We start from the raw sequence: 12200 nt of genomic DNA on the forward strand, positions 1-12200 counted from the left end.
TTGGAAATAGCCTTCAAATCTTTCAGTGGCTGTTACCCCTCTGTTTGGTGACGGGCAGCTACTATCAACTTGAATGTGTAAAAACTAGTGGGAAACAGAAATGCATTGCAGATGCCCCTTGAAAACTTCTAGATAATATGTTACTTGAAAAGGTGAAAGAAAGATTGGAGACAACGTTTTACAGAGACATGAGGAAACTTGTATTACAAAATCTATCCTCAATCTTTTAGATCTCCTCTACTTCCATAGGAAGAATTTGGGGAGTCTTTGGCCATTGAGGGCAGAATAATTTATCTGGGGTTTTCTTCTGACCTAAGGTGAGCAGGGTGATTAGACATAGTTTCCAAGTCCAACACAGCTTTTATTGACATGAATTAAACCCCTTCCATTAATACCAGTTAGCTTTAAATTTGAGCCAAGGGAGAGCGAGAATGAGATAGCCTGACTTACACTTTGATCTCTCGTAGACTCTGAAATACATACATTTGATGCTGGTTTGCAACAAACAGTACTTCTCTTTAAAACTCTCGGGCTTAAAATGGCAGCAGCATTGTGAGGGGAAATCACAAACTTTGATCGTCCATGTTGTGCTGAGATTCGTGATTTTTTCTGTAGTATAAATTACGTGGACCTATCGGTACTGCTCTCCACTGTCATGCTCCCCACATATCAATCTATCTTAGCAATTGTAAACACAGTTACTACTAAGTAAGCTAAATTCTTAACCTGTGGAATTTATAGTAAACCCTAGAGAGCCAACAGTTTCTGTCAACTGAGGATAATGGCCATATTGTGATTGTATGTCCTTAATAAATCTGTATGCATAGAGAACAAGTTGTTAACCGGAGATAGGTATCGCCGGACTTCACCATCATACGTAGGATCGTTGTGTCAGCAAAACGTGACCCGGAAGTACTAGAGAACTATTATTATGTTGGCAATTTGTGGGGAAAATCGTGAATGATAGAAGTCTTTCTATCTGAAAACTTGCTATGCTTGATGCTGTAAGGATGTGTGAATAGACGTTTAATCAGCATGACTGCAGGCCTTAATCTTAGCCGAGTGTATTTTAGTTAATGAATACAAGATGGTTTCTGAATTTTGTGATTGAACAAGGAAGTAAAAATCGTTACATATTTTTGTTCTTTATGTGTGTATGTTTTTTCAGTAGAAAATAAATACTAAACGTCATGAAGCTTGACTGTATGCTTTCTGTGACACTTGAGCTCTGATATCACTGTAAAAAGTGTCTGGAAATTAAAGAATGAGGATAAGCAGCCTATAGAGATGCTATACATAAGCAATTCCTTGATAATAATTGAGGACTTAACAGTAATAATAATTGACTCAACAGGTTATTTGGGGAGGTCCTAAATTCTTGATGATTAGGGATGGATGTAGGCACTTGTTTAGGTGCTTCTTTGAATCAGGGTATAAAATATTAGCACAAATTAGTTGGAAATAAACATATTTTAAATGTGTTTGTGACAGATGTTACAGGAACAAAGGCGACAGATATTAAGATAATCAGCTGCTAGCATAGGCCACATAAGCTCAAAATCGACTATATACAAAATGACAAAATGTTAAAAATATTTTAACGAAGTTTTTAAAGATTCTCCTGTGTTTGTTTCACAAGGGGAGTGTTTTAACTTGTTTATTTTTGAGGGGGTCTGAAAGATTTAAATTACTTTCCAACATAATGGCAAAAACAAGTTAAGAATTTTAAAAAGTTGGTAGCCATTGCTCAAGAGCAGCCCACCGAGGTAGGCAAAAATCAGAAAGATGTTACAAAAGAATATATGATAAAATGCCACCCTTAATTTCATTCAGAGCATGAAATGACTGATACGAATATGGTTTGCAGATAATAAATGTGGATGCTTTTGAAAAATGTAGGTGGAAAAGATAGACATATATAATAGAAAAGAGAAAAATTGTAATAAAAAGAGTGAACGTATTTTATTAATTCTGTAATAAGGAGCAGCTTAGTGACCATATAACTGCTGTCAGTGGTAAATAGTGAGGAGGAAATAGAAACTTCTAGAAGTAGAAACTAAGGCATGAGTGGCTGATCGTAGTTTAAATGGTTTACAAAGGAGATAACTTAAATCTGTACAAATTTCTAAAATGTGTATCTGTGTGTATCTATCTATAATCCTTTAGCAAGTGCTGCTTAAAAGGCAAAAAAATACTCAAGTGCATCTATTGAATGGAATGAAGTTGTACTGCTATTTTTACTGTGGATCTAGCCTCTGGAAAACTGGCTCATAATAAGTCATGAAAATAAGAGTCAATGAAATTTTGCAGAATCATTATACAACACATATGAACATTGAATTGACTTTAATTGACTGTGATTGTGTCCCTCCATTTTCTGCCCAAATTTTGAATGAAAACAAACCTAAGACAAAAATTAGCCCCAATGGCAGAACATTTCTTTTCCCCCCCAAAGTAGTTAAGACCCAGTCTTACCTAAGATTTCTTTATAACACTGTGAACTAGACAAGGTTTATGCCTAAGATTTAGGTACAATCAAAGGAATCTCTTATTACTGTCAAGCAATTTAATTGGGCTCATGTTTTACTTTTACTGATTACAGTCCTCACAGATGCCTCTACTGGATTTTTAAGAGTTATCAAGTGAATTATTAATGATCACTCAGAAATTTGTGTCTCACTTTCAACTGTAATTAGGCAAGGGCGTATGGATGCAGCTATACTTAAGAAAAACTAAAGAAGTTACATAAGGGTTGTAATATTTGTCCCCCAGAATCTGCTTTTTTACATCCTATGGATTAAATGTATGCCCTGCCAGTTTGCTACTTTTTATAGTATTTCATTAAATTATGGTCAGGAGAAAATGTATTTGCGCTATGTACCACAATTGCACATTTATTCTGTTCAGATACAATCTGCATATGCCATGCCTGCTTTTCCAGTGGACACAACAATATATAATCGCTCATCAACATTATTTGCTTTTTCCTTTAGGGGCTGATGTTATCAATTTTGATGGCCACGTAGTGTTACCTTACAGATTCAGGAACAAGAAAATGAAAACACTGAAAGATGTCATCTCTCTGAAATTTAAAACCTCTGAAAGTGAAGGTGTAATTTTCCACGGAGAAGGACAACAAGGAGACTATATCACCTTGGAACTTAAAAAAGCCAAACTGGCTCTTAATTTAAATCTAGGTATGCTTTGATTATTTAGTTTTGGGCATTTTTTAACTCTCAAAAGAATTTGCAGTAAATACTATACTCTTTTTTTCCCAAAGTTGTACGGTAAGCCACTTCATGCAATCAGATCTTTCTGTGAAAATGTTGATCATTCCATTTGCTTGCCTTTCTTTTCCGTTCCATTCCTTCCCTTTTACTCTACATGAAATAATATGAACTTAAAATCATATGTAAAAGCAAGGTCAAAGTATGTTATCGTTAGAAACTTGCATGAATGAAAAAACCTTGATAGGAATATATTTGGCTTCAGGTATCTGATATTCTGGTCAGCTTGTCATGGACTCATTTATAAAAATAGTAATAAAGTGTTTGTATGAGAGGAGGACTCTGTCAGCAATGCTAGTATAATCAAAATTATCCTTAGGAAGCTACAGCAAAAAAGACACCACTTTGAGAAGCTGCAGACCATCTGAAGTTGAGAAAGAAGCATAGCTTGAAGGTAGACGGAGGGAGGATCCTTGCATTTTAAACTCCTAGTATGAAACACTAGGCCCATTGAAGCTGTTAAAACTGCTGTTGGCTTTTATGTAGATAAGATATGAACAGCTAGATCTTCACATTTATCTTAAAGGGGAAAGAAAGGAGATGTCAGTCTTTCTACAAACTTGGCTGAGACTGAAGGAGATGGAGAGTGGAAATCACAGTGTTAGAAGATCTGAAAACGAGAGCTAGAAAAGGAATATAACTCACCTGTGAATCAGGCATCCTTAACAAGCTTATGAGACCTGGATATGTTCTTCTAGATCTTGCCTCCTTTTTGCCACTGAAAGAATAGAGGCTTATGAGCAAGCTGATTTATAAAGTACCTTTTTTTTTGTAATGAAACAAAAGTGCATGTATCTGGTTTCAGGTCATCTTTTCTTTTAAGAAAAATTGATTTTAGAATAAGGCTTCTTGTAACTTTCCTTACTTCTCTTGCAGTCATGTGAACAGTAAATTATTCTGTTCATGTATTATTTACCATGAATAGTAATTATTTCCACTAGCATTTTCTTCTGCTCTTTTTCTGAAGATCAACAACGTGGGAAGATGATGATGAGGAAAGCACGCCTTCCGATATCAGCAGTCTATTTTTAACAATTTTAATTGAAATGCTAACCCATTCATTTCCAGTTTCTTCATGTTCTTCAGTTTAGTCTATCTCTATAATTTATTATAACTTCCGTATACGTGTTTGGTGGGGAGGTGTTTAAATTATTAAACTGACAGACAGTGTGACACACGCTTGCTTGGTAAACAGAGGTAATGGTCTATGGTGTTACCCTTCCAATGCCTGAGAGTGTTATCTGCATCAGAGTTAGTGGAAAAGGATGTTCATGGAGCTTGGTGAAAACCAATGACTTACTTTCAAACATGCGAGGAGGTGGATTTGGGTCTTATTTGTACAGATTTGACTTTGCATGGAAGAAACTGATGCACGTGTACATGTGTGATTTTGTTTGTTTGTTTGTTTGTTTTTACCAACAGCCACTGAAGGATCAGTAGCCTTTAGCAGAAAGGTGGTAGAGTTGTGGGGGGTAATGTCTTAAGCTATGTCAGTGTGATTTGCCAGAGTGTGTTTATCAATGTGCAAAGCCTTAACGTCTGAGTTCCAGACGTGCTTGATGCTAAGAAATTCTCAGCTCCAAAAATACTTTAGGTCCTCATGTATTCAAAACATAGAAGATTGCACTGAGTTATTGGGCAGTGCAGCAGTTTTTTAGACCTGTTGCTGAACTGGTCATTTGCTGCTTCAGTTGAGTTCTATGCTATCAACTTTTATTGGCTAAGCTATGTCAGTTAGATGGCAATGAGATGTGATCTCTGACTAGCACAGTGGTACTGGCAAAAGGCCCTGGAAAACACAGGAGTAAATTGCAAAAATGTAGTCTTATTGATAGTTAATTTGTCTTCCAAAATATTAAAGTTCATGCAGTAGGAAAGACCAAAATAAGCTAAGTTAGCAAAACACATATTTTGCAGCTGTTTCTTCAGACTGCACTGAGCCCTTTCTTATACAGTAGCTGGTGTAGCGATGCTGGCAGAGTCTACCAAGTGTAGAACTCTTTAAGTGTTTGCTGTTATCAGACTGAAAAGGCTTTATGTTATCAGATTCTGTTGTCAGGCACCAAGTCCTCTGCAGTAGTAAATCGGTATAGTTCCAGTGAAGCTGAGAACCTGGCACAATGGCTCTTCAGTAAAGGTGACAGCTTTTCACTTCTGTAGTGTAGGGATCAAAACACAGAAGAAAAATCTCTAGTTGCAAACAACTTTATAGCTGAAAGTTCATACTGCTTCTCTTATTTGCCTCCAACTAATGACTGTTACCACTGTTTATACAGCTCACTGATCAGGTACTTGCTGTATTTGACCTAACCTCATATTTATGGCAACAACCCTCCATTGGGCAGATCTTCGCTTCATAGTGGGCTGACCTCCTCCGGTTTATTGCGTGTCTGGTACGATTCAGGTGAAATATTGACGGAGCAGGAGGGAAATGTTTGCCTAACCAGTATGAGTGAGGATTAAATGAACTGCTGTTTTTTCTGTTCTGATCTTAGGTAGCAACCAGCTGGGCTCTATTTATGGCCATACATCCGTGATGACAGGCAGCCTCTTAGACGATCACCACTGGCACTCAATCATCATAGAGCGCCATGGGAGAAATATCAATCTCACCTTGGACAGGCACATGCAGCACTTCAGAACCAATGGAGAATTTGATTACCTGGACCTTGATTATGAGGTAGATGTTCAAACTAGCTTTCTAAAGAAAAGTCCAATAAGAAGAAAAAAGAAAGTATAATTTAAGATATTTTGGTACTTTTGTATACATTTGCTGTGATTATTTTTCCTTTACCATTCCTCAGATTTTCTTTCTGACAGTTATCTCTTAGCCATAAACTTAGTTTCCCTCCATTAGTCTACTAGATCCTAAGTTTGACCAGACCTAGCCTCTGTTGTAAGCCTCATGTCATCCACTGGTTTTAAAATGGGAGATTTAGAGTATTTAGCAAGTTAAGCATATACTGCTATTAAATTTTTTAATACCAGCTGCTATAAATGATAAGTAAATAAAAACAAGGCATAACATCTGTTATCCAATCCAGTTGATCATTATGCGCTTGGAGAGCCTTGTTCTGTAGTGACCACTAATATTAATTTCTAGCAAAGGAAGTGGATTAGAACCTTTTTGCTAATATGAATCTTGCTTTATTTGGATGCTTCCTTGCATTTTTATAAATATGCCATCAATAACTTCCCGTCTATAAAGGAACAGTAAAGAATTAGAAAAGTTTTAGGAAGACTTCTGTTTCGTCAGTCAGTTAATACACAGAACTGTCGTTAATAATCAAATCTGGATTAGTTGTTTGATTACAGTCTGGCTTCTGCTACTATGGACTTGTTCAGTTGTTCTGTGATGTTAGATGAATATGAACTTCAGCACAGTTATTGTTATCCGCTTTGTATAGTGATTTTCTTCCATTCTTGACTGTTTCTAATGAAAATTAATGTTGTTGACTGAGCCAAATATGTATTTCCATCCTTGCAACTTTGTAAACAGTGAGAGAAAATCATAATGATGTAGTGCAGTGAAGTTTCAATTGAACTTTTGTATTGATTTTTTACAAACATTCTTTTGATCAAGAATATAATATGAATGTTTGGGAAAAGTGGCAATGCAATTGTAAATATCACTGAATCAAATATTTACTTTTATTCCAACAAATATTTATTAATGCCTTCTTTGGTAGCAGTAATAATAAGATAATAAGGAGCTAATTTGCCTGTATCACTACTGCTGTTGAGGTACTGAGGATCTGAGTTGAGCGACTCAAAACTCACATAAGTAGGTTTTATGGAAGATTTTCAAGTGAGTGAACAACAGAAAGAGTTAGGCTGAATGCCCTGAGCAAGAGTTGGGCAATATATTTACATAGTAACTGTATTGTTTATAACAAATGCACTCAAAAGTGAGAGTGGAATCCAGGAGATCCACCTTTCCTCTCTTCTGTAACATTAGACACCTCACTGGTAGTTCTCAAAGGTTTCAGTTTCCATGTATATAGAACTCTTCATGTTAAGTGGAAGTTATCTGAATGTTTGTGGCTACCTGTTTTTGTGGTTCATAGGAATGCAAGTCTTCAGCTATTCTGCTTCCTTTCCTCTCGGTTGGCTGTTTTTGGAGGTTAGTCATCATAGATATTTACATATTTTGCCCTTATGATAAATTACTCATAGCAGATAAACCTCAGAGAATCGAAACTTTTTCATAAAAAATAGTTTCTAGGTTAATCTCTTTCAGAAAAGATAAGGAAGCACAAAAGAGAACTAAACGTTAGTTCTGATTGCATTTCCAAGGCAAACCCCCCCTAAACTTATCAGTTCCTCTTAACTCACTGTCACCATATGTGATTTTTTGCAATTTTTCTCCTTTTCTTCAAAATCTTTTCCTTTCCATTTTTGGCTATCCCAGACAAATGAAAAAAATGCACGTGCAAAAGAATGGTTTGCAGGATTTAAAACATTATGGTCGCATCCTTCAGTTAGTTTAAAATGGTACATCTCCTCTAAAGTCATGTCATGTCAATTTACAATACCTGAGCATATGTCCACAAAGCACTTTTGAAATAGCCTGTATGTGCTATTTTTAAAGATTTTGATTTTTAGCTGTACAGCAGCTTTATTTCTTCCTAAATGTTAAGTCAAAGCATCTCCAGTTTTGCACAGAGAGTGGTACCTTGCACACTTTTCATATGGAAAATGTTTCCTTTGAGCTGCCTTTTCCTGCTCTCAGTAATAACCAATGGAATTAACAGTGAGTAATATTTTAAAGCTTGGCTCTGGCAAATCCTAGCAGGAGACTACAAGTAGAAATCTTTATGGGCATTCTTGAGGAAGGGTAGCTAGGTATCATTATTATCTATGGCATCATCTATTTGATATAAATGCTTAAGGACACAAAACTCATGAGGCCATTGTTCTTCTACATTCAAGGTGCAAAATATTTATGAAAACATGTAGCCTTTATTCACTTCCAAATATTTGTGTAGAGACGTAAATACTCTAAAGAGTGACAGAGGTGGACTTCTTAAGAGAGGAACATTTTTATCTTGTACGGTATTTGTTTGCATTATTTTTTCAGCCCTAACTACACTGGATAACCCAATATTTTAGCATGATGAAATTAAACATAAAAACAATTCCTGTTTGACCGTGGTGGCTCAGCCATCTGCTTCTAAGCAATTGGTTTGGCCTGACAAGTCTTGTAGTACCTCCTCACTGACTATAACTGCTTGATAAATGTGTGTTCTCAATAGCAGAAGGTGATCCTGCCTGCTAGTGGATGACATCTTTAACTATGTGGTTCTACAGAGTTCTTCTTAGTTAAGCAGATATATAAGCAGTGAAGGAAGTCTTAGTGGAGCCCACAACTGCTGTGTTCTTGTCTGCACTTTGATACACAGTTAGAGCTCAGTGAATGATTCAAATCATATAGTCTGGCTAATTTTATATCTCCTCTTGTTTAGAGCAGTACTGGGATGGACACAGTGTATTTCGGGTTCTTTATTTGAAATATGTATTGTTCAGTAGCAATTGAAAGAGCCACCCATATGTGAACAATGATATGATGTGTGTCTGCTCTCTGTTTGGATGAATGTAATAACGCTTGGGATTTACTAGCGTAAATATTTGCAATCACAAATTCATGATAGCTTTTTTTTTTCCTGCTTTTTGTAGTGCTTATTTGATAGTTCCTTTTTCTGGCAAGCAGTTGTGCCAGAAATGTGTCTTGAGCGTTCAAAGAAAGCAAATATATCTGCAGCAATTTGTTTAAAAATTCTAACAAGTCTCTACCCTCCAGTAACTATCTACAGTTTTCTATTTTGATTCAAAGATAACCTTTGGAGGCATGCCTTTTTCTGGGAAGCCGAGTTCTAACAGTAGGAAAAATTTCAAAGGCTGTATGGAGAGCATCAACTACAATGGTAATAATATCACTGACCTTGCCAAGAGGAAGAAATTGGAACCTTCTAATCTGGTAAGAGTATAATTTGATGGTCATCTGAACTTCTGCATAGTAAAGGAGACTGGAAGATTTGTGAATGTGTGTAATGGATATCCTTGTGATATGCAGGAGTGATTTGATATACAAAACAAATTTTGTCACATACCCGAAGAAGTTATTTTATGTGCCTTTATGTGCCATTTTTAAATGTCTCTGAGCGTTTTCCTTCTGAGGGTCCTGTTTTGGTCCTCTCCAAAATTACCCTTCGGTATCAGATAGCTACTTTTTAAAATAAAAAGCTGGAACAATAAATATTTCTTTCTTCTCCTCCTAAGTTGTAGTGATCCAAAACCAGGGTCTGATGCCAATTGTGGCTTTGTCTTGGCTTTACAGCCTGAGATCTTCCATTCCTGCAGAGCTAGTTAGTAAGTGGAACGTCATGGGAAAAGGTTGATTCTAGAGCCTTTGCTGGTAGCTCTGAAAAATCTCAAGATATCAGGCTTTAAAATCATGACGTTTTAATATGTAAAGGTTACTTTAGTACTAATTTTGATAGCTGATTTACATGTTATTCTATTTTTTTCTCTTATTTAGGCATACATAGTTGCTTTCCTGGTTAACCTTGTGGCTTTATGGGCAGGCTGATTAAGCACGTATTTCTATTAGTATATTTTTTGTCTCCAAACAGTCCTAAAATTGCTTGGTGGCATACACAGGCAGTGTGGGTAGGAAATAAATGTATTGCTGCTGTTAGTTTGGGATGACCTGAGTAAGTCATTTAGGACTTTTTTCTGTACAAGTTTACAGCCATCAAAGTCGTGCTAGCAGTATGTACAGTTCCTCTATTGCTTTTCTCTTTAGGTATTACATAGTAAAGATTACAGACACAGTGGTGGCAAAGTGCACAGTGCTGATTACCATTTGATTACTCTTTGGATAGTAGTATAAAACTTCAGTATGATTATGTGAACAATATTGCTAAATGATAAAGGTAATAGGAAGGGTAATTTTCAATTTTTGATGTAAATCCTAATACAACTCAATAGTACTCTGTAATACAGACTGATATTTAGAACTTTTTCTGTACATGAATTTCTTCAGCATCATTAAAAGCAATGAGCATGATATATACGCTAAAAAGGAAGACTTCATTTCAAGAGCTTTTCCAACCCAGTCTCACAGACCACTGGATCTTTGAAATTCAGTCTGAATTACCTGTGACTTCTTGCCAAATATAAAGCTATTGCAGGAAAAAAAAAATCTGTTGTTTATATGAAATTTTCAAAGTCCAGTGCAATGCGGTACATATTAAATATGTAACATAGCCATTAGCTCTTAATGGCTGATTTGGAAAGGCATCTTTGTGCAAGAGGAATCTTTCTAATTTTTCCCTGTCCGCTACAAGTTAGTAGGACATATTCTTAAAGACCTTAGTTGAACAAAAGTGTTATGTAAGAGCTGTCCATAGTGAAATACCATTATTTCAAAAGTGTGGCATAGCTAGCAGGCCTATAAAATCTTAGTAAAATCATCTCTCTCTTTTTTTTTTTTTTTTTGATTAAATTCTGTTACCTCTAACATGAAAGTAAAATCCGCATATTTAGCCTTGGCAATGTTAGTGCTTCATCAAGAGACTATGGCATGCTAGTTTAATTTGATGGTTCTGTTGATTTCCAGTTCTGAGAATGGCTATAAAAATAGAAGTGACCTTTGTTTTCAGTGGAATTACTTACGTTGCCTCAACTGTTCAAAAGCAAAATCAATTTTACTCTAATTAAATCAACATGGATTTTTATATTTCTTACAAAAGCTTTTTTTCTCCTCGTTTTGAGCCTAATTTAGCATGAAAAATAGACTCTACTGAGACTGCTGTTGTTGTTAATCATGTTTATGATGATAGTGCTTAAGCAATCCAACTAGGATCAAAGCTCCATTCTAGTAGATACTGTACAAACACGTAACAGTAGGCACACCCCACCTTAAAGAGTTTATTATCTGAAGAGACAAGACAGACAAAATGTAATGAAATGGATCACAAGCAAAGCTATCAATATGATGTTGAGAGGTATTGTAGGGGAAAAGAAGAGAGGAAAGAAAGAGATAAAAGGTATGAGAGAAAAGGAAAAATGTTATTACAGGCAAATACAGAGTTGACTTTCAGAAATCAGAAAATGAAAGAGGGTGTACAAGTTAATTTTACAGAATATAGAGGCCTGGAGAATCAAAGGTGATTGAACAAAATAAAAATTTTAAGAATGTTTAGGTCTTATATACCTCGGTGTTATGAGCAAACAGGCACCACTAAGGATCTCTTTAATTTATTGACAGTATGGGAATAAGGATGAAAAAGCAATTTAAAACATATGAAATGTAAATAATTAACTATAGAATTTTCTTCAGTAATGTATTACATTTAGTTTTAGAGAGTAATCATAAGAAAAAAAAAAAAAGAATTTGTCAGTCCTCTCTGTGATATAGAAGATGACACTGACTCTTGGGGAGAAGTTAGTAAGATCGATGTTATTGAGCAGTTGTTGTTGCTTTTATTAGTAAGCCTGATTTGTTTTCATAAAAGATAAGTGAGACAAATGATAAATACACCTAAAAGGGAAAGTTGAGGAGAAAGGGACAACCAATACGGAGAATGAAAGTGTCTGTTTTTCTCTTGAACTAAGTTACAAACAAGAGTTGGCAGTGACTAACTAGCTCAGTAGGTGCTCTCTCTTGTTTGCAACTTGACAGAGGACTAAGACAGAAACAAGGAACAAGCCTGTAAAACAGCTCTCCTTGTCCATCTTTTCTGTATTCTCTAAAAGAGTAGGTTTTATCTTTTTTGACATTTACAAGCATAAACTGTAACAAACAGGGTAAGACTATTGTTACCTTAAGAGTATCAACTCATGAACTACTGAGGAGAGGGGAGTAGAACGTGCAGCAAAGGCCAGAGAAATTCCATTTTAGAAATTTAA

At 35.8% G+C, this 12200-nt stretch overlaps 1 protein-coding gene across 2 annotated transcripts in view; it reads left to right on the top strand.

Moving 5' to 3' along the window:
- CNTNAP2 (contactin associated protein 2) overlaps nucleotides 1-12200 on the top strand; it is a 1135762-nt gene that overhangs the window by 532383 nt on the left and 591179 nt on the right. For both annotated transcript variants that reach the window (XM_068936036.1, XM_068936037.1), the window contains exons 5-7: nucleotides 2994-3197; nucleotides 5783-5967; nucleotides 9121-9264. In XM_068936036.1, the coding sequence (XP_068792137.1) occupies nucleotides 2994-3197; nucleotides 5783-5967; nucleotides 9121-9264 (533 nt within the window). The remainder of the gene's footprint in view (nucleotides 1-2993; nucleotides 3198-5782; nucleotides 5968-9120; nucleotides 9265-12200) is intronic.

This window comes from Struthio camelus, chromosome 2 (assembly GCF_040807025.1).
Source record: "Struthio camelus isolate bStrCam1 chromosome 2, bStrCam1.hap1, whole genome shotgun sequence".
Taxonomy (NCBI): Eukaryota; Metazoa; Chordata; class Aves; order Struthioniformes; family Struthionidae; genus Struthio; species Struthio camelus.